The 18,969-nt window shown below is 44.1% G+C and overlaps 1 protein-coding gene across 3 annotated transcripts in view; it reads right to left on the bottom strand.

Annotated features, from left to right (window-relative positions):
* The window catches only part of LOC125427118 (aldehyde oxidase 1-like), an 80,688-nt gene extending 63,299 nt beyond the window's left edge, over nucleotides 1-17,389 (bottom strand). For all 3 annotated transcript variants that reach the window (XR_007243638.1, XR_007243637.1, XM_048486186.1), the window contains exons 1-10: nucleotides 17,214-17,389; nucleotides 13,380-13,437; nucleotides 9,311-9,407; nucleotides 8,509-8,617; nucleotides 6,390-6,516; nucleotides 6,239-6,300; nucleotides 5,979-6,068; nucleotides 3,676-3,756; nucleotides 1,379-1,523; nucleotides 96-188 (exon numbers count right to left, since the gene is read on the bottom strand). Coding sequence is in view for 1 of the 3 variants with exons in the window: in XM_048486186.1 (XP_048342143.1) it covers nucleotides 96-188; nucleotides 1,379-1,523; nucleotides 3,676-3,756; nucleotides 5,979-6,068; nucleotides 6,239-6,300; nucleotides 6,390-6,516; nucleotides 8,509-8,617; nucleotides 9,311-9,407; nucleotides 13,380-13,437; nucleotides 17,214-17,294 (943 nt within the window). In the remaining 2 variants the exon portion in view is untranslated. The remainder of the gene's footprint in view (nucleotides 1-95; nucleotides 189-1,378; nucleotides 1,524-3,675; nucleotides 3,757-5,978; nucleotides 6,069-6,238; nucleotides 6,301-6,389; nucleotides 6,517-8,508; nucleotides 8,618-9,310; nucleotides 9,408-13,379; nucleotides 13,438-17,213) is intronic.
* Between the last annotated feature and the right edge of the window lie 1,580 nt (nucleotides 17,390-18,969).

The raw sequence follows: 18,969 nt of genomic DNA on the forward strand, positions 1-18,969 counted from the left end.
GGGAATGTTTTCAAAACTGTTTCACTGCTCTTAAGGCTTATGTCTTCAATATAAGCACAGGTAGTCTCCAAAGGAGCAAATTAGAAGTCACCAACCTTCCTCTGTGTGTTTCACCACATGCAGGTCCAATATCCTGGAGGGTGAAAGGATAAGTGGATGAAATACACCTCTAAATTTCATATCTGGTCCTAAAAAGAAGAAGAAAATAGCAAGGTTGACAAAAAACAGGGTTGGTCCATTGATTTGTAAACCCTCCCCTATGAAATTTTGATTCTCGAATGTGTTACTTTGGACTGAGCATTCGAACACTCAGGCACTCAAAGCGATGTGAAGAATTCAAAAGCTAAAAACCATCAGAAGAAACTCAAGAATGAACTACACCACATTTAAATTTGTTAAAAGTCAGATTTTATACACCATTGCCATGATAACGAGTACCAGCAAATAAACACCCTGGATTAGCAATGGCTGGTAAAAGCCATTAGAAACAAATACATTCTTCAATTCTGACTAAATGTTTACAAAGCTAGATGTAGTTAAGACTAGAAAGGATTCTGTGTCTCCTTTCACAGATCTGATCACTACAAATTAAAGAACACAGAGGACAGATTTCAAGTTATAAGGTAAAGTGTGCCACTGACCCACAACCAACTCATGGTGACCCCATGAAGTTCCATCTCAAGGGGTTTTCAAGGCAGGAGAGGTTCAAAGGTGGTCTGATGTTACCTTCCCCTGCATAGTAGCTCCAGTCTTCCTTGGTAGTCTCCCATCCAAGTACGAACCCTGATTAGCTTCTGAACTCTTGTCAGGATTAGGTTACTGGGGCTGCTATAGTTATAGGATGGTATAAGGTAAAGTTTCCCCTTCAGTCGTATCCGACCCTGGGGTACCACTGCAAGCAGCGATTTTACAGGGAAGCCATTTTTGTGGGGTAGTTTGCCATTGCTTTCCCCGGCTATTCTTTACCCCCTTGCTATGTGCTAGGTACTCATTTACCGACCAAGGAATGGATGGATGGCTGAGTTGACCATGAGCCAGCTGCCAGGATATCTGACCCACAGGGGGCTCGAACTCCTGAACTTGTGAGTGGCAGTGCAAGCACTTAACCACTATGCCACGTGGCTCTACAATGGTACATATCAGTAAAAATGCTCTCAAAAGGTTGAAGGACATGCCATCCTAATGAATTCTGGAACAGGTTATGGTGAAAGTCTTCATATGAACAGCAGCTCACAGATTTGGAGGTGATCTGGTATGTATGGAAACTCAGCCCAATGTCAGGTCATCTAGAAATTGCCTTGTTTGTATTGAGAACCAACTTTCAATTGCTGCTAACAAGAGGATTGTTCTGTAACATAGGAAATTAAACCCTTCGTACCCACACAAGTATTCCCAAGTACAAGAGGTGCCAGAGGGTACTTGGCTTTCAGTTCCAGAAGCTCCTTGAGATTTACAGGAGAGATCCACATAGTTCTTTCCCCGTGGAAAATAAGAGTTTGTGGAGTTTGACATTCTGCCATTCGCTGTAAGGAAAACAGATAAAGTCAGAATTTAAACCACAACACTTGTTTCTTCTACTGAGGACCCAACTACACATTACACTTCACACAAGCTGACAATGAGCCCTGGCAACTATGTTGTAGTTGCAAATTCAAGGTGGCAACTCCTGTGTAAAAGCACAGGAGGGGCTCAATTTGGACCAGGAGCAGAATGAACTGGAGGACAAGCTCTGGTCTCCCCCCAACCCTGTACTGTTTTTGGAAGCTGAAAGGGACCTAGGAGCCAAAGTGAGGGGAGACGGTATTTGCCCTGTCAGAAGGCTATCTATGAAAACATACAGTGGATGTTCCATGAAACGATACATTCTGGCAGTGTTCCCAGATTATGGTGCCCACTTCCTTTGGAGTTGCCAGGTTATCTTCTGGAGACAGAACTATATATGCTTTGAAGTACCAATGCTGCCTCTTCAGGTCCTGTTCTAGTATTTGCCTAGAATGGGACAAATTAAATCTGTACTGGCCAAAGTCACCAGGAAAGAAAAGTGAACAAGGGAGGAATGGCAGAGGAATGCAGAGAGCAGCCTAATAGTTTCATCTTGTTTTGGAGCCCTTGGAATATATACATGTTCCAAGAGATAAATTGTGGCCCCAATCCACTGTCTGTGCTTGACTGCACTAGTGCCTACAGGTGAGAGTGAACCTTGTAATCAAAGATGTTCAGCAATGGTTTTTGCTAGGTCTGGACAAATATTACAGTGAGAATTCTGCCCCTCCCCACAAATTGTTGCTTCAAACAGAGGCTAAAGTACTTATATGAAAGAAGGCCTACTTACAGGTGATGACAGAGATTCCAGTTTGCTGTTTCAGCACATTCTCCCGAAAAGACCCTCCTTGGAAATAACTTCTGATTTAATCAGAATCATTCTTTAGGAAGGGAACCAGAGCTTTCTCCCACTCCCAGAAGAGCAATAAAGTAAAACCAGAAATTTGGTGCTTAAGAAGAATTGTTCCTGCATTTGTAAAACTTTTTAAAAACAAGCCAGGAAGTTTTCTGGAATAACAGGGAAGGATTTTACTTGTTCTTACCTTGAAAACTATTCTAAGGAGAGCTGGTAAATAAACACCAGAAACAATTTTATGCATTCTATACATTATTCAAAAGTGTTGAAGGAGTTTTAATCGAGAAGAATTCACAATGTTTGTTCCACAATATCATCAATCCCAATTGCCCAAATAATTCCAAAGATCACTAAAGCAACTGGGGCGCCCTCTGTCATCAGGGACCCCCTTTCACCAGCCCCCAGAGTGGGCAACTCCAGTTCTTGGGGCTCAGGGTTGGCCTCAGAAGTGAGAGAGGAGGTTTCACGTGTTGCCACTCCCTCAAGACACCACAGAAAATACAAAAGGGGAAGGGTATGCACTAATAATCGGAACTGTGAGCAATCACAATGAGCTCATTGTGGGGTTTCTATTAAGCTTAGAGAAGCTTTCATTGATGTGAACTGTTGTATGCTCTGACATATATTAGTGGACATTAGGGCATTCATTGTCTCATAGCCCCATCTGTAGATTCTGTTTACACTAGTGATTGAGTAAAGTATTAAGATACTCAGTCCTACTGACTGCTAGTCATGCCTTTCCTGAGACACAACAGGTTCCACAGCTCTATAGGAACCACCAGCACAAATCCCTCCTCATCAGCCTTCCCTGCCTTGCTTTTATCCCTGCTATGCTGCTCTGGTTCACTCATCCCCCAATCAGGGCCTTTGGGTCAGGGTCGAGCCCACCCTTCCTTGGCTTCAGTGGTTGCCCATGCTGTCTGTTTGGCCTCTGCTCCTCCCTCCCTCCTATTCCCCTGTGGCCTGCCCCCCTCCCTCTGCCTGATGCTGAGGCCCAGGACAGCAATATCACAGCACTGAAAGTGCATTATTCTGCATATGCGGAAGGGTCTCAGTCTGGAAATACAGAAATCCTAAAATGGTCTACCCAGTAGTAGGTTTAGTGTTATTCAATAGGGCTTACTCCCAGGACAGTGTCCTTAGAACTACAGCTGTATAGAAGCACTCACGTGAGTGCTTCATCCCTGATTAAAATTTGCCATTTACCCAGCAGCCTCACATTTCCCCACATAATAAGCCTTAAAACAGAATGAAACACGAACACCGCTTATTTTTACCATAAGCTCTGGAGGAAATATTAACTCTTGGGTGGGATCCAAAGGCTGAAATTCTTCTGATGAAAACAATGTTGTGCAAATCTTAAAAGGAGAAAAGGAAAAAATAATATAGTTGATGACCAAAAGGAATCTCATGATGGGGGGAGAGTGTGAAATTCCACTGAAATCAATACTGTGAAGCAATGGTGTGAGGGAGGAGGAGGAGTTTGTATTTATATCCCATCTTTCTCTCCTGTAAGGAGACTCAAGGTGGCTTACAAACTCCCTTCCCTTCCTCTCCCCTCAGTAGATACCTTGTGAGGTAGGTGGGGTTGAGAGAGTTCCAAAGAACTGTGACTAGCCCAAGGTCACAGGAATGTAGCAGTGGGGAAACAAATTCCATTAATCAGATAAGAGTTTGCTGCTCATGTAGAGAAGTGGGGAATCAAACCTGGTTCTCCAGATTAGAATTCATCTTCTCTTAACCACTACACCACATTGGCTCTCTATTAGGTGGTTTAGTTAGGCAAATATGGCTTGTAGTACAATCCAAAACAGAACTAAAGTCTTTTGTTGAAGCCTAAATTTAACTGTGCTTAGGATCGCAGTGGTTTCAGCATCATTCTTGCTTTTTTACTTAGATTCGTTTCAAAGCTCGCGACGACAAAGGAGTTTCCCGGCCCAGCGATGGCGTGCGTATGTTAAGCGGCGCCTCCGAAAAAAGGCCGCATTACGTGAAGCGATGCGGGAGCTCGCAATCCCGCAGTCCATAATGTGCCGATTCGCCTGCCGAGGCTGAGGAAGCGGGCGTCTGCCACGCCGCTCCGTTCTGCGGCTGCGCTCGACTGGCTTATAGCAGCTGGTGTAGCTGGACGTGACTGCCCTGATGTCCCGGTACGCGTCCCCCATCAGTCACTGCCTCCCACTCAGCTACTGTCAGGTCCCAATGCATGCTGCCTGTGAGACCGGTATTAGCTATGGGCAGCCACCCATCTGCACAAGCTGCACATGGATCTGGGAAAGGTGCTTACCCATGCAGGAAATCACCAGGGACAAAGCGTGTGTGTGTTTGGGGGGGGGCGGTGATAGCAACTCTTTGGCGTCGCCATTGTTGAGAGCGACAAAGTGGTGGCGTGTTCGCTGCTCTGGCGTCGGTCCGGAAGGTCACATGTGGCAAAAAAGAGCGCGGCGCTTTTGAATCTGGGCGTCTTCCGCGCCCGATTAAAGCGTTCGCTAGCGGCGATACGCTTTATCACCGGGCTGCTATCGCGTATGTAACGCGGCGGGCTCATCTGGCGTTTCTTTTTTTTCCCCGTTTCCATCGGCGTCATATTTACGCCCGTCGCAAGGAAGCGCCTTTAGAATGACCTCAGGGGTTCTGATCCTGAGTTCTACAAATACTTTATCACTTTTATAAGGGTCACTGCTGAGATGCCATATAGAAATTTAACTTTCCTAGTAAGTATACTGAAAAAACCAAAGTAGACACAGTTGTAAAACAGATTCAGATGTGACCCATTTAGGAACCAATTTTACAACCTTTTGTGAGTATCAGTGCAACCCTATGCAGCATGACTCCATTTTAAGCCCATTTAAATCAACGGCATTGGACTGGAGTAACTCTTTAGAGGACTGCACTATGAGTTCCAATTTTTTTAAAGGGTAGAGAAATACTCTTTTGCTGCACTTAGAGTTACAACTTGAGCTTATAGAGTGAGGCCTCCTGTAGGGATTTCAAAAGACAAGGGATTCAGAGAGATGGGGTTTTGCCCATTTGCCCCTAACTCCTGCTTAAAGCCGACCCCTGGACTTCCTTGGTGGTCTCCCATCCAAATACTAACTAGGGCTGACTCTGCTTAGTTTCTGATATCTAACAAGATCTGGCTAGTCTGGAGCATCCAGGAGGGGGCAGGGAATTGCTTAATAGTATGGAATTGTTCATCAGATGATCCAACATGTATACTGGAACCCATGTCTTAATTAGCCACCATGGTGTAGTTGTAAGAATGTTATACTACAATCTGGGGGACTCTAGTTTGAATTCTCGCTCTGTCGTGGTTGCTTGCTGGGTGACCTTGGGCCCATCACATTCTCTTGGCCCAGCCTACTTCACAGGGTTGTTGTTGTATGAATAAACCAGAGAAAGGGAAAATATTATAAGCTTCTTTGGATCCCCAGTTGAAAGTTAAAGAGAATATAAATATTGAAATAAATAGATAAATGAACAATATACTGGTATGCAAATCACCAACACACCTTTCCAGTCACACAAGTTTGACACTAAATCAGTTAAGATAGAAAGAACGTATTAAGCTGTAATTCACCTTCTTTTCCTTGTTAGGTAACAAAGGTAAACCATCTTCTTCATCCAAGCAGCAGCCCCTGTTTTCCTTATCTTGGCAGCACATTGATTCCTAAAACAGAAAACCCTTTAATTATCATTACAGCATTGAGGATTCAACAAAATACTTCAGCTGAGCAAGAAGGGATTTGTCTGAATGCTTCACTATATCTATTCCTGACTAGACTTTCTAAACCTGCTTTCAGAAATGAGATTCTGTCATCGTACTGTGGAAACACTTACCTTACAGAAGGTTTTACTGCCATCTATAATGGGCCGGTAGCCAGTGCAGCGACACAAATTCCCTAATCAAACAATAAAAGAAAACAGTTATCCTCAATGGGAGGAAATATAAATAATGGATTTAGCTTCTCAGCCTTTTCACAACATTTACCTGATAGAGCTTCAGCGATTTGTTCCTCTGAGGGTTCAATCTCATTGCGCAGTAAAGCATAGATGGACATCACCATTCCTGGGGTACAGAAACCACACTGGGAGCCATGGCTTTTAGCTATCCTTTCCTGGAACAATGTAAAAACTGCTGCAGGGTAACTCAATTCGCTTACTCATTTTTTCCCAAAAAGAAAATATCATAATTAAACAAATAACATTAAGTGTGCCATTGTGGATTTGGTTATCTGTTTGCATGAGTTCATACCTCTACTTCAAAAACACAAACTGAAGGGACAATACTTATGTGACTTTACGGCCCTTTCTACACAAGCTCCTGAAAATGTTTTACAAACATTTTCAAACCCCTCCCCCATTTGTCTGCACTCGCCCCCTTGAAAACACTTCCTGGCTGTCATTTTGTGGTAATTCCTTTTTTAAAAACATATCTGTAGATCCAATGCTATGAGGTTTCAAAGCCTCATGCTACAATTCTCTAGGGGTCATGCGTAGATACGACCCCCCAAAAATGAAAAAACCTGACAAAAATACAGTGTGAGATAGCTGGTATGAGTCCAGAAAACAGAACTGAGGAGGAATTTTGGGGACTGCAGAGTGGCATAGGAAACATTTTAAAGAGATCAGCACAGCAAGTGAAAACAGTTGGTGCCAGAAAAACAATGCTTCCAGGAAATGTTTTCAAAAAAGAATCGCTTGGGAACAGCGGGCAAACCAAACATTCTGAGGCAGAAAATAAACCATTTTGGACTAAAGGCCATGTGGAATTCCATGAAGGAAACATTTTATTTCTTGACTCAAAACATTTTATTATGTTTATGTGGGAAAAGCCTGTTATAAAACATGTATGGCCAACTGTATAGGGAGGGGTCGTATACAAACCTAATCAAATCAAATAAACTTGTGGCATGGGTGCCCCTACATGGTAGTTTGTGGCATGCCTGGACACAAGAAGACAGGCACACACTTAAGCCTAAACTTAGCGTTGCCAGCCTCCCAGAGGTAGCAGGAGACCTCTTGCTATTACAAATGTTCTCCAGAAGATAGAGATCAATTCACCTAGAGAAAATGGCTGTTTTGGAAGGTCAATCCTGTGATATTATACCCCACTGAATTCCTTCCCAAAAAAACTCAGTCTCTTCAGGTGTCACACCCAAAATCTCCAGGTATTTCCCAACCTGCAGCTGGACTAAACATTGTTTGCTCTCTGGCTTAATGGACAAGACTCCAGGGTTGGAAACTCCTGGAGATTTGGGAGGGGTATTGCCTGGGAAGGGCAGAGTTTGGGAAGGGGAAGAATCTCAGCAGGGTCTAATGCCACAGACTCAACCCTTCAAAGGAGCCACACAGGGCAGCTACCTCTATTGTCTGAAGATCAGTTGTAATTCCAGACCTGCAGGCACACCTGGAGGTCGGAACTCCCCCTTCCCACAAGCAAAAGAAACCTATCTATGTATCGTAGGTCACACCAAAGTAGCACCACCTCCTACTGCAGGTTCAACTTGTCTATTTATTGATTTTTTTTATTCATAATCCTGTCCCTCAGATTCAAGGACCATCTTTGGCAGATCACAAACATAAAAACAAACTGAAACAACAATAACACCACAAAGCAAAACTAACCCACCCCCCATCCCCAAATGGCTGGAAACACCTGCAGCCACATGGTACACATGGACCCTGGAGTCCATATGAATATGTCAAGACCACAATGTAGCACAAGAGCTGCACTTTGTCCAATAATAAATCTCCATAGCATTGCTGGCTGGTGGAATGTACGTGGAGAGCTGGTTGACCAGGCCCAGTAATAAACGGTTATTTGCTAGGGGTTCCAATTGCCATGAAAGTGGTTGGAGGACCCCTCTAGAGGGGTACGATGATTGACTGGCAGCTACAGTTTCATGATGTCTTAGAGGAGGAAAATTATCATTCAATCTCATTTTAGGCCCAGGTTTGAATGGAAATGCCCTGTTATCTTGTTGGGCCCTTATCCTGTTATGTTGTTTGAACTACAAGTTGCCTCGAATAGGATTCTAAAGATGCAGCAGAGAAATATCCTAAATAAATAAAACTCTTATGTATAAAAACACCCTGCATGCATTTACCTGAACTGGATGAATCCTGGTTTTTGTACTTCCAATTCCTTCCACGGTGATGACAGCACAGCCATACAATGAGTACAGAGGAAGCAAGCACGCATTGGCAGAATAATGACTTGGATTGTAAAAGAAAATATATATAGCTTTTATTACACTTATTTGCTTATCTGCAGTTACTTGTGGATTAGAATTCTTAGTAAGTTATCCTGCATTTAGAAAATCTCGACATTTATGTGTAGATGCTGACACCCCCAAACACATTTTGTTAATGGCTAAAAATTCAGAGACTGATGAGCGCTGACAGTCACCTAAATTGAGGATGGGCATATGACATAAAATTAAGAAAATACATATCTGCTTAAGATACTAAGCTCAATGCCAGTACAACTCCAAGAGATGCTAATGAAGCCTATCAGATTATCCAGAGGAACACTGGCACAGTTCTGTATGGGCACCGAGGAAGACCTGGCACTGGAGTGTGTTGGAGAGATCTCATGGCAAGGACAGGGGCGTTCCGGGGCAGGCGGAACTGCAGCAGGGGTGCAGGGTGCGTGCGTGCCCCAGGCGCAGTTTCCCCTCGGTCCGCCCCTGCTGAGGATCAAGACTACTTCTTTCAGTATCACCCCAACTCCTCCACAGGATCACCCCATCCAAAATTGTGGTTTTTGGTTACTTAGAAGTCTGATGGAAAGGTGAAAACAATCTTTTGTATCTAGATAAGAAAATGGCACAGCACATTGCCGACAGATTCCATCGTTCAAGAAAGATAACTACACCTTGCAGTTCACCAGCCTCCTCAGAAGGATACATGATCTTCTTAGCAACTGGCTCGTATCTTGAAATCATCACAGTGCATGCGCCGCATCCGCCACCACCACAGCCATACTTGGTACCTGTGAGACGGACTAAAGGAACTGGAGTTAAGGAGGGATGACTGGGGTGTAATTTTGTACCTTGCTAATGACTTCTTTTCAAAACTGGACCTGCAAATTTGGCGTTCCTACCTCATCTCACTCCAGCTACACAAAAAATGGCAATACAAGTATAACCATGTTGTTATTCATGGAACTGTATGAGAAGGATGGCAAAAAATACTTCTGTTAAATAAGTAGTATCACTGTTTTCTAGCATAGACTGCGTGTGAATCATTTAAAATATGAAGACACCTAAACTGATTTAAATTAAGCAGCTGTACTCAGAACCAGCGTGGTTAACAGTAGTGGATTTGGTGGTAGACTCATGCTGAACAGAATTTGTTTCCCCGCTCCCATACGTAAAGCCTGTTGGGTAACTTTGGGCTAGTCACAGTTCTCTCTGAACTGTGGGGAGAGGAAGGGAAGGCGTTTGAAAACTGATTTGAAACTCCTTACGGTTGAGAACAGCGGGTTAGAAATCCAAACTCTTCCTCCTCTACAAAGCCTTCTGAAGAGAAGACTCCTCTTGTGGGAAGAGGAAGAGAAAGAGTTTGTAAGCCACTTTGAGACTCCTTACAGGAGAGAAAGGTGGAGAAACTCTTCTTTTCTTCAGTGTGAAAATATTAATGCTTAAACCCGACCCAAATTCAAAAGACACACCAAAAACTAAGTTAGAAAAATTATTATTTTCGAGTTGCATGTTGTGTAGTGTGCCAGCTTTAAGACTTCACATTCCTAAACTTCCATTCAAGATTTGGCTTCCATATTCTTTAAGAACAATATCAAATAATACAATCTTCCTGCATTATCTTTCCACACCCATTGGCAGGTTCATAAATCAGCCATTCCTAAATACTGTTTATTCTTGAGACTGAAATTATACAGAAAACATTTGCAAAGCCATGAAAATTTAACCACTTCTCCTTTTAAATTAAGTAATTACAGTGGAATCTCGGTTTTCGTTGGTAATCCGTCCGAAAAGAATCGATGAAAACCGAAACCAATGAAAACCGAGGCAAACTTTTCCATAGGAATCAATATAAATCCAATTAATCCATTCTAGGCACTCCAAAAAAATACCCAAACCACATTTTTTGGTGAATAAACATAGTGTTTAATGCTGAAAACAGTAACAAACAATAACACTAGGACCAGCTTCAGAGCCAGTGGACCAATGTTGCACCAGAAAGGTGTCCAAAGAGGTCTGTTTCTGACACCTCTTTAAGATTTGTCTGAAATGGGGCAGACATTGTCATTAAACAAGTTGCAGACATGGCCTGCAACAGCTTTGCCTGGGTGATTTTTCTCCACAAACCCCTGCACCTTACTGAAAATCGAAGAAAACCGAGGCAAATCGATGAAAACCAAGACAAATTTTTCCCTGGAAAAATCAATGAAAACTGAAACCGATGGCAATGAAAACCAAGGTTCCACTGTATACTCAGAGCCAGTGTGGTGTAGTGATTAAGAGTGGTGGGCTCTAAATCATAACACTTGGATTTAAAATTACCTCAGATCTAAGTTCCATACACTTGACTTACAGCCATTAACTTTAACAGAAAAAATAGCACTATGAACAAATGAAGATGATGAATTCAGAATAAAATTGCGTTATTATTAACTGGTGGGGCTAGCAAGCAAAGATTTTAAAATATAGTTACTCATATTACTGAGCAGATCTCAGAGATGTACTTTTAAACTTGCAATTAAATCACTGTAGCTTCTACTTTAAAAAACAACCTTCATTCAGATGCCTTATTTTAAAAAAACCTAAACCCTTCACTGAGTTTTTGCAAAGCTTCCTTTTATTACATTTAATCCAGTTAATTAACAAAGCAATCACAAATCAGGAAACATTCAAAGAATGTCCTTGAATGCCAGCTATTGTGATCAAACAGCCGCCTGATGACTTGACATTTAGGGTGGTTAGACTGGTATTGAAAAAAGCCTGGGCCTTTTTTATCGTAGCTCCAGCTCTGTGGCAAGGACGTCCTCCTCAGAGATCTTTAAGAGGTGCTGCAGGGCCTGTTTGTTCGCCAAGCCTTTTGAGGGGATTTGAATGGCAGGCATTTTTTACAGAGGGGAGGAAAAAGGAATTTGGGGATTGCTATTTTATTTTTGATTTTAAACCAAGAATGTTTTGAATGCTTATTGTGAGCTGCCTTGAACCACAAGGAAAGGCAGGTTTAATACATAAATAAATATCCCAAGAGACAATAATGCATTGGGTGGCAGCCTTCTCTTTGGTGAAACTAATTTCTAAGTAAATTCATGGCGAGCTGGCTGGGTCGGCAGCGCCCGACCGAAGGCAACTGGAGACCGTCCACACGGGCCGGTCGGGCGGCGGGCAGCCCGGCGCCGGCGGGCGCGGCGCCCGCCTGACCAGCTTGTCCCTGGGCCTCGGCGTCGTGGAGAGCCTGGGGACCACAGCTAACCCTCTTGTACCGGCGGCAGGGCAGAGGGCGTGTCCCCAGGCCTCTACTGACAACGCGGTAAGTCGTGGTCACCAGTGAAGTCGGTGAAGCCACTGCCGTTAAACCGACAGCTGGCTTCACTGCGGCGTTCCCAAAAAAATTGCGAGCTCTGAAACGCCCGGCTCCAGGCTGAAGCCCGGCGGCGGCGGCAATGGCTACAGCTGCGCCCCTCGTGCAAATGGCGGCCTGGAGACGGTGTTTTTACCGTCTCCAGGCCGTCATTTTCTGCCCGTGCGGAAACGGCCTAAGTAAATATGTTTAGGATCACAGACTCAATGTGCAGGAAAAAAGAAGAAGAGTTTGGATTCATACCCCGCCTTTCTCTCCTGTAAGGAGACTGAAGGTGGATTACAAGCTCCTTTCCCTCCCTCTCCCCACAACAGACACCTTCTGAGGTAAGTGGGGCTGAAAGAGTTCTGAATGAGCTGTGATTGGCCCAAGGTCACCCAGCAGGAATGTAGGAGTGAGGAAACACATCTAGTTCACTAGGTAAGAGTTCGCCGCTCAAGTGAAGGAGCAGGGAATCCTCCAGATTAGAGGAGTAAACCATCGCTTCCTTCTCACAGGGTTAGCAGAACTGGCCAACAAGTCAGTGGGGTTGCTGCCCAGGGCCATGATGGGTCCAAATGCAGGGGACCCAGGAGCACAGGGGCCACTCAGCTCACTTGTTCATGAGCACCAGTCCAGCAGCCAACCATAAATTTTTGTGTAAGTAAAAAGATCAGCCCCAAAGAAGAAGAATAAACATATGGGATGACCCAGGATATACAGAACCTCATCAAGATAAGGGAACAGCAGCAGTTAGACAATCAAAAGAACATAAGAACAAGCCAGCTGGATCAGACCAGAGTCCATCTAGTCCAGCTCTTTGCTACTCGCAGTGGCCCACCAGGTGCCTTTGGGAGCTCACATGCAGGCTGTGAAAGCCTTCTGCTGCGACTGTTGCTCCCAAGCACCTGGTCTGTTAAGGCATTTGCAATCTAAGATCAAAGAGGATCAAGATTGGTAGCCATAAATCAACTTCTCCTCCATAAATCTATCCAAGCCCCTTTTAAAGCTATCCAGGCTGACAAGACCCAAGCCTTACAGTGACATGCTGGAGTCTTATGGCAGGTCATCATCTGAAACATTTGCTTTCAAGGAGCAATTAGCAATCAGTAACTCATATCTAAGATGTCCCGTGGTGCAGAGAGGTAAGCTGTAGTACTGCAGTCAAAGCTTTGCCCATGACATGGGTCTGATCCAAATGAAAGTTGGTTTCAGGTAGCCAGCTCAAGGTTGACTCAGCCTTCCATCCTTCAGAGGTCAGTAAAATGAGTATCCACCTTGCTGGGGGTAAAGTGCAGAGGAGTGTGAAAGGCAATGGAAAACCACCCATAAACACAGTCTGCCTAGTAAATGTTGTGATGCCACCCCAAAGGTGGCCCAGTGCTTGCACAGGGGACTACCTTTATCTTTCACTTAACCTGTATATAAAAGAGAAGGATACGTCTTTTCCTCAGATAAGATAACATCATCTGTTCAGGATCAGCATTCTTCTCTACTATCTGTAGTGGAGAATAAAAACAAATCAACAATAGTCTTTCAGTTAACTATTAATAATTAACCAAAACAGATTATTTTAACATTTTCTTGCAAGGTACACTACATACAAATGTACTAAGATGGTTCTTTGGTTAGAACAAAACAGATAGGGTTACTTGCTCATGGTATACCAGGAGTCCCCAATGTGGTGCCTGTGGCCACTACACTCCTCCTGGTGCTTACCAAATGTTTTTTCTAAGCAGGTGGGGTCAGGTGGGATTTTTGCTCATCATAGCTTCAAATTAGAGAGCTGATTGGTTTGTGCAGGTTTTTTTTTTAACCAGCAACTGCCACTATAACACAAACCATCTCACTGCATGGTGGAAAATAAGTTGTATGTATAAGATAAAATATTTTCTTTCATTTTGAAAGGAATCCTGTTAAACAGAACTTCTGCCTGTAATATTGAAGAGGCGCTGCTGGATATATGCACAACCTGATATTTTGCGGGCACTTCTGCCTCCTGCGGCAACCATTTTGTAGTCACACCTACCACTCTGGGTACAAAATTCCACAGGTGTCTGCAGGCTCAAAAAAGGTTGGGGTCCTCAGTGTACACAGGAATATGTACCTGCCCCACATCCTCTATGAGGGCATATGGCACAGAAGTAGACAAGGGGTAATCCCAAAGAACAGTCTTGAGGCCTGACATAATATCTAGTAGTAATAGATGGGCTCTGGGCAGATTTTTTAAAAATCATTGATGCCACAACTATAATGAATCCTAAGGGGAAAAAAGTTTGGATTTTGGAGATAAAATCCCTAAATCATTAAAAGTGGTGTTCACACACTATTAAAAAAACAGCGTTTGGGGGTCTATATTGGGTTACGTTAGCAACTAAAACCAGAGGATCCAAGGGCAGAGGAAGTGGAGCCAGAGAAGGAGGGAGAGAATGAAAGACAATGGCGCTAGAAGGGAGAAGCAGAACCACCATGAGGAAGTGGAAACGGGAGGGAGAAGCAAAGTCAATGAGAGGGGATGTAAACCAGAGCTAAACCCACAAGGGGGAAAGCTGGGGCTGGCAGGGAAATGTTCCCTCCCCATGAATGCTTGCTGATTCCTCTGACTTTTTAGGCATTGAGCCCTTGTCCTTACCTAAGATTACCAACTCCGTGTTGGGGAAAAACTGGAGATCTGGGGCTGGAGCTTCAGGAAGGGAGGAGGGCCATTTGCTCCAGGAAAACTGATCTCTGTCATCTGGTGATCAGATATAATTCTGAGAAATCTCCAGGCCAACCCTGGAGGTTGGCTACCACACCCTTTCCCCAGTCTTCCCCATTTTCTTCACACTCCAATTGGCAAACAGCTTGAAGAAACTGACCCAGATGACAGGCACTAACTACTACCCATGTGTAGCTCAGTGTGGGAGCGGGGTGGTCAGTAATGTTTTATCATATCAGATCAAAATTTAGAGCAAGGGATCAACCCAGAACCAGTATAAGGAAGGATATTTGCATCAATTGAACAGTACAGATCACTGGAATGTGGATTAATAATCTGAACACTTCAGTTGACCCAAACATGAGTTGCTTTGAGTCCTTTATTAGAACGAGGTCCTAATGATTAATGTATTAACCAACCAGGTCTGACAGTAAGTCATGGATATACAAGGAGCACCCTGTGTGACTGCTTTAGTGCTCTGACATAAATTGGTGCATGGGTCACCCCTGGATTCTTGGCAATAGTTCACCTCTGTCATTTCCCTTCCAGTAACCAGGCTAGCCTGATCTTACCAGATCTCAGAAGTTCAGCAGGGTTCACCCTGGGTTATACTTGGATGGGAGACCTCCAAGGAATACTAGGGCCATTATTCAGAGGAAGGCAAAAGGCAAACCTTCTCCATTAGTCTTTTGCCTTGAAAACCCTACTGGGTCACTGTAATTTGGCTGCAACTTGCACAGAAAGCATCTTTAAGCAGCCCTTCAGTCCAGTTTGAAATCTTTGCCTGCCACTGGCTATTCTCCCACCCCATCTATACCCCCCATATACATTAGCATAAAGATTTCATTTTCTTTTTTCCCAATGGCAACAATTTGTTCCTATACTGAGAGATAGGCAGCTGTAAAGCCACAGGTGCAGACCCTGCTTTAGTGCACCCTTGAAGCGTTTGCATTTAGGTTCTCTAAGAAACAAGGGATGCTGTCAAGATCCTGCTTATCTTCCACCACCAGCAGATGCCTTTCAGTGTCCCACTACTCTTGGCATTCACACAGTAAGATCACAACTCCCTCCCTCTTCACCTTAAGTTTGCAAACCTTGGTCTTCAGTGACTTTATTATCCTCAGTGGGTAAAGTCAACGATGGCAAAACAATTTCAGCAGCATGTTGTTACTAGTCTGTAAGATTCCCTTTTGTTTCTTTAACCCCAGTTCATCACCAGACACACCACAGATTATTTGCATATTATTTGCATATTACAGATCCCTGGGGGGCAGGGGGGATTTCGGTGTAAGGAAATGGCTACACAGCTATTAGTGGCTGTAAACAAAATCATATGCATAGAATCAGATTAGCAGTGCAGGTTTGAGAGGGTCACACAACCTGCCAAGTTGGATTTCTTTTACAGCTCAGCTTTCTGAAATAGAATGACAGTCCTGTCTTTAAAAAATACAAAAGCAAATGCACAGAGACCATTGCACTTAGGCTGAGCTACACTGCAGGAATACAAAGACAACCTGGGGCATGGAACAAAATGGTGACCAAAAACCACAGAGTGGTTAAGAGCAGCAGACTCTAATCTGGAGAACTGGATTCAATTCCCCACTGCTCCACATGAAGCCTGATGGTTGACCTTTGGTCACTCACAGTTCTCTTCAAACTCTTGCAGCCATGTGGAGGCAGGCAATGTGGCAGAGCAGTTTAGCTCTATCTCTGGGAGAGACCAGGGTGCTCATCCATTAGGCCTTTCTCTGGTAATGAGCAGACCTTGTTCCAGTAAGTCTGACTTTTAGAAAAGGGTGGGCTGGTGTGGGCAGAACAGGATCCAACCAATTAAAATCTGTTTTTGCCTGAAGGCATCACAGACAAGTCTTAACCACTCTGAGATCAAATTTAAATATCTGTGCCACAGACAGGTTTCTACTCTGCCTGGAGATCTGTGCAGTGCTGCTGGTTTGTTCCTTTAAAACCAATCTGTAAATAAATAAATCTTCTTAGTTGTTTATATATTATTATATATTATGCACCACAAAACGTACTTCACAGCAGTAAACCCAAAGCTTAGAGAACACCTGGAAACTGAGGCAAAGGTTTATCCTTCAAATGAACCTAGATCCCAAAAATCTTAGGAGGCTGTAGAGAAGCTGGAAGATTTCTTTTCCTTCTAAGAAGGAAACTTCTGCATAGGATTTCTGCTTCCAGTACCCCAAGATTGCTGCAGGACACCCTTCTTTGAAACATGAGCCTTGTTGCACCCTCACAGTACCTGTTGCCTGATCTTTTGTTTGCAACCCACCTTTTCCAAACACACACTTAGCTGTCATTGCTTCGCACAGGGGACATATGTGAACCTATAGGGTTTTCAAGGCAAGAGGTGTTGGGAGGTGGTTTGCATCTCATCCCCTGCCCCCCCCCCCCTCCTTCTAGATAGGAGATAGGATGCTGGAACAACATTCCTAGGGGTTCATCAGAGCGGCTGATTTTTCCTCCAGGCGAAGGACAGCCTCCTGTGACAAGGCACGCACTGGGCCCACCACAGTTAGTGCTGTCATGTAGCCAGGAAGGGGCATTCCCACTTACCCTTCGGCCATTCACGTAGAAAACCAGCTCGTCTGAAGCGCCCTTGGCGTCTTCTCCCGCCGCAGCTGTTAGGAGAGACATTTTGCCAGCCTCGGGAGTTTGGAGCGAGGCCACCGCCGGAGCAACCAAGGGAAGGAGTGGGACTGGCCACGAAATCAATCCGAAAAGGCATTACAGAAAATAGTCCCACCCCCGGGAAGAGCAGCCCGTTGTTAGGCGGGCGGGGCTTGGAAGCAGCATTTAAAGCCCAAAGCGGAGGCTCTGGGCCGAGAAGGGTTTAGACACAGTCTTACGTGTGAACATTTGGTGGCCTTCCCAAAATGCTCTGGTTGGCCGCGCTTGCGGCGAGGGAATAAAAGTTTCCCGTGAGTGTCCTCAAGGCATTTTTTCCGGTTCCGCAGTGAAGAAACTGACATTGCATGCGAAGAAATCCCTGTGTTACTTCGCCTTCAATGTGGAAAGTGTGAGATTTTAGGGCTGTCTTCTCGTGAATCTTCTTTCAGATTAAAGCTGGTGGTCACAGGAATAGCTAGCTGCACCATTTTTTTCCGGCTTCAGGAGTGTTCCCAGGACTTGGGGGAATTGCTGACTCATGTTGAAGGACCTGCAGAATTGTTGTCCACTTACTGAGCATGAACAAAAGCTTTAAAGTCTGAAAGTAAGACATACATTTTGATTACTGTGCCAGCGTGGTATAGTGGCTAAGAGTGGTGGACTCTGATCTGGAGAACCGGGTTTGATTTTCCACTCCTTCACATGAGCGGCAAACCCTGGTGAGCCAGGTTTGCTTCCCAGGTACTCCACATGAAGCCTGCTGAGTGACCTTGGGCCGATCCCAGTTCTCAGGTCATTGAGCAATGGGAGAAAACAGGCAGGAGGACTATCTCTTAAGTTGCTGCATCTACAATGTCTTAGAAAGTTCTTCAATCTCTATGATCTTTACTATAGAGATTTGATGGATTCCTAGGGCATTGCCAACAAAGTGATGTCACTTTTGGGTGATCACTCTCCTTCCCCAAGTTCCACCCACACCAAACTCCTGCAGATTGTCAGTACAGGACTGGCAACCTTACATTGACTTTCAAGGTTTTTTCCCCAATGGCTCATTCTGCACATGCAGAATAATGCACTTTCAAACTGCTTTCAATGCTCTTTGAAGCTGTGCAGAATGGCAAAATCCACTTGCAAACAGTTGTGAAAGTGGTTTGAAAACACATTATTTTGCGTGTGCGGACGGGGCCATGGATGTGATGTTCTGCGTAGACCTATGCATGCATCTTGAAAAGTGCAAAGGCAACATTCCTGAGTTAATACCAGAAGAATGGTAATACCTCCTCTCCGGGCTTTCACTTCATCATCAATATTAGGTCACTTGCAAAAAAAAAAACGTTTTTCAATGTGAACAACCCAAAATATTTCCGTAGGTTAAATAGACTTGATTCTCTTAGACATAAACAAAAAATGCCATAATATTGTGCTTTGTTGTATCATTTTCCCCTCAAATGGGGCGTACACTTGCTGTCTAATATTCCCCTCAGAAAAGTACTGACCTGAGGCACTTCTGCTCCTTTCCATTATTCAGGGGCAGGAATGCACTGGAAAGTTGAAGCTACTTGTTTCAGAGCTCTTATGGAAAGTTCTTATTTAGGTCATCTGGAAAAAAAACTTAAGAGCAGAAAGAAATTCAAAGAGCAATGGCATCAGGAAAGTAATAAAGCGAATTGATAGATTAATTCATTAAGACATGTTTTCAGGA

This window comes from Sphaerodactylus townsendi, linkage group LG02, assembly GCF_021028975.2.
Source record: "Sphaerodactylus townsendi isolate TG3544 linkage group LG02, MPM_Stown_v2.3, whole genome shotgun sequence".
Taxonomy (NCBI): domain Eukaryota; kingdom Metazoa; phylum Chordata; class Lepidosauria; order Squamata; family Sphaerodactylidae; genus Sphaerodactylus; species Sphaerodactylus townsendi.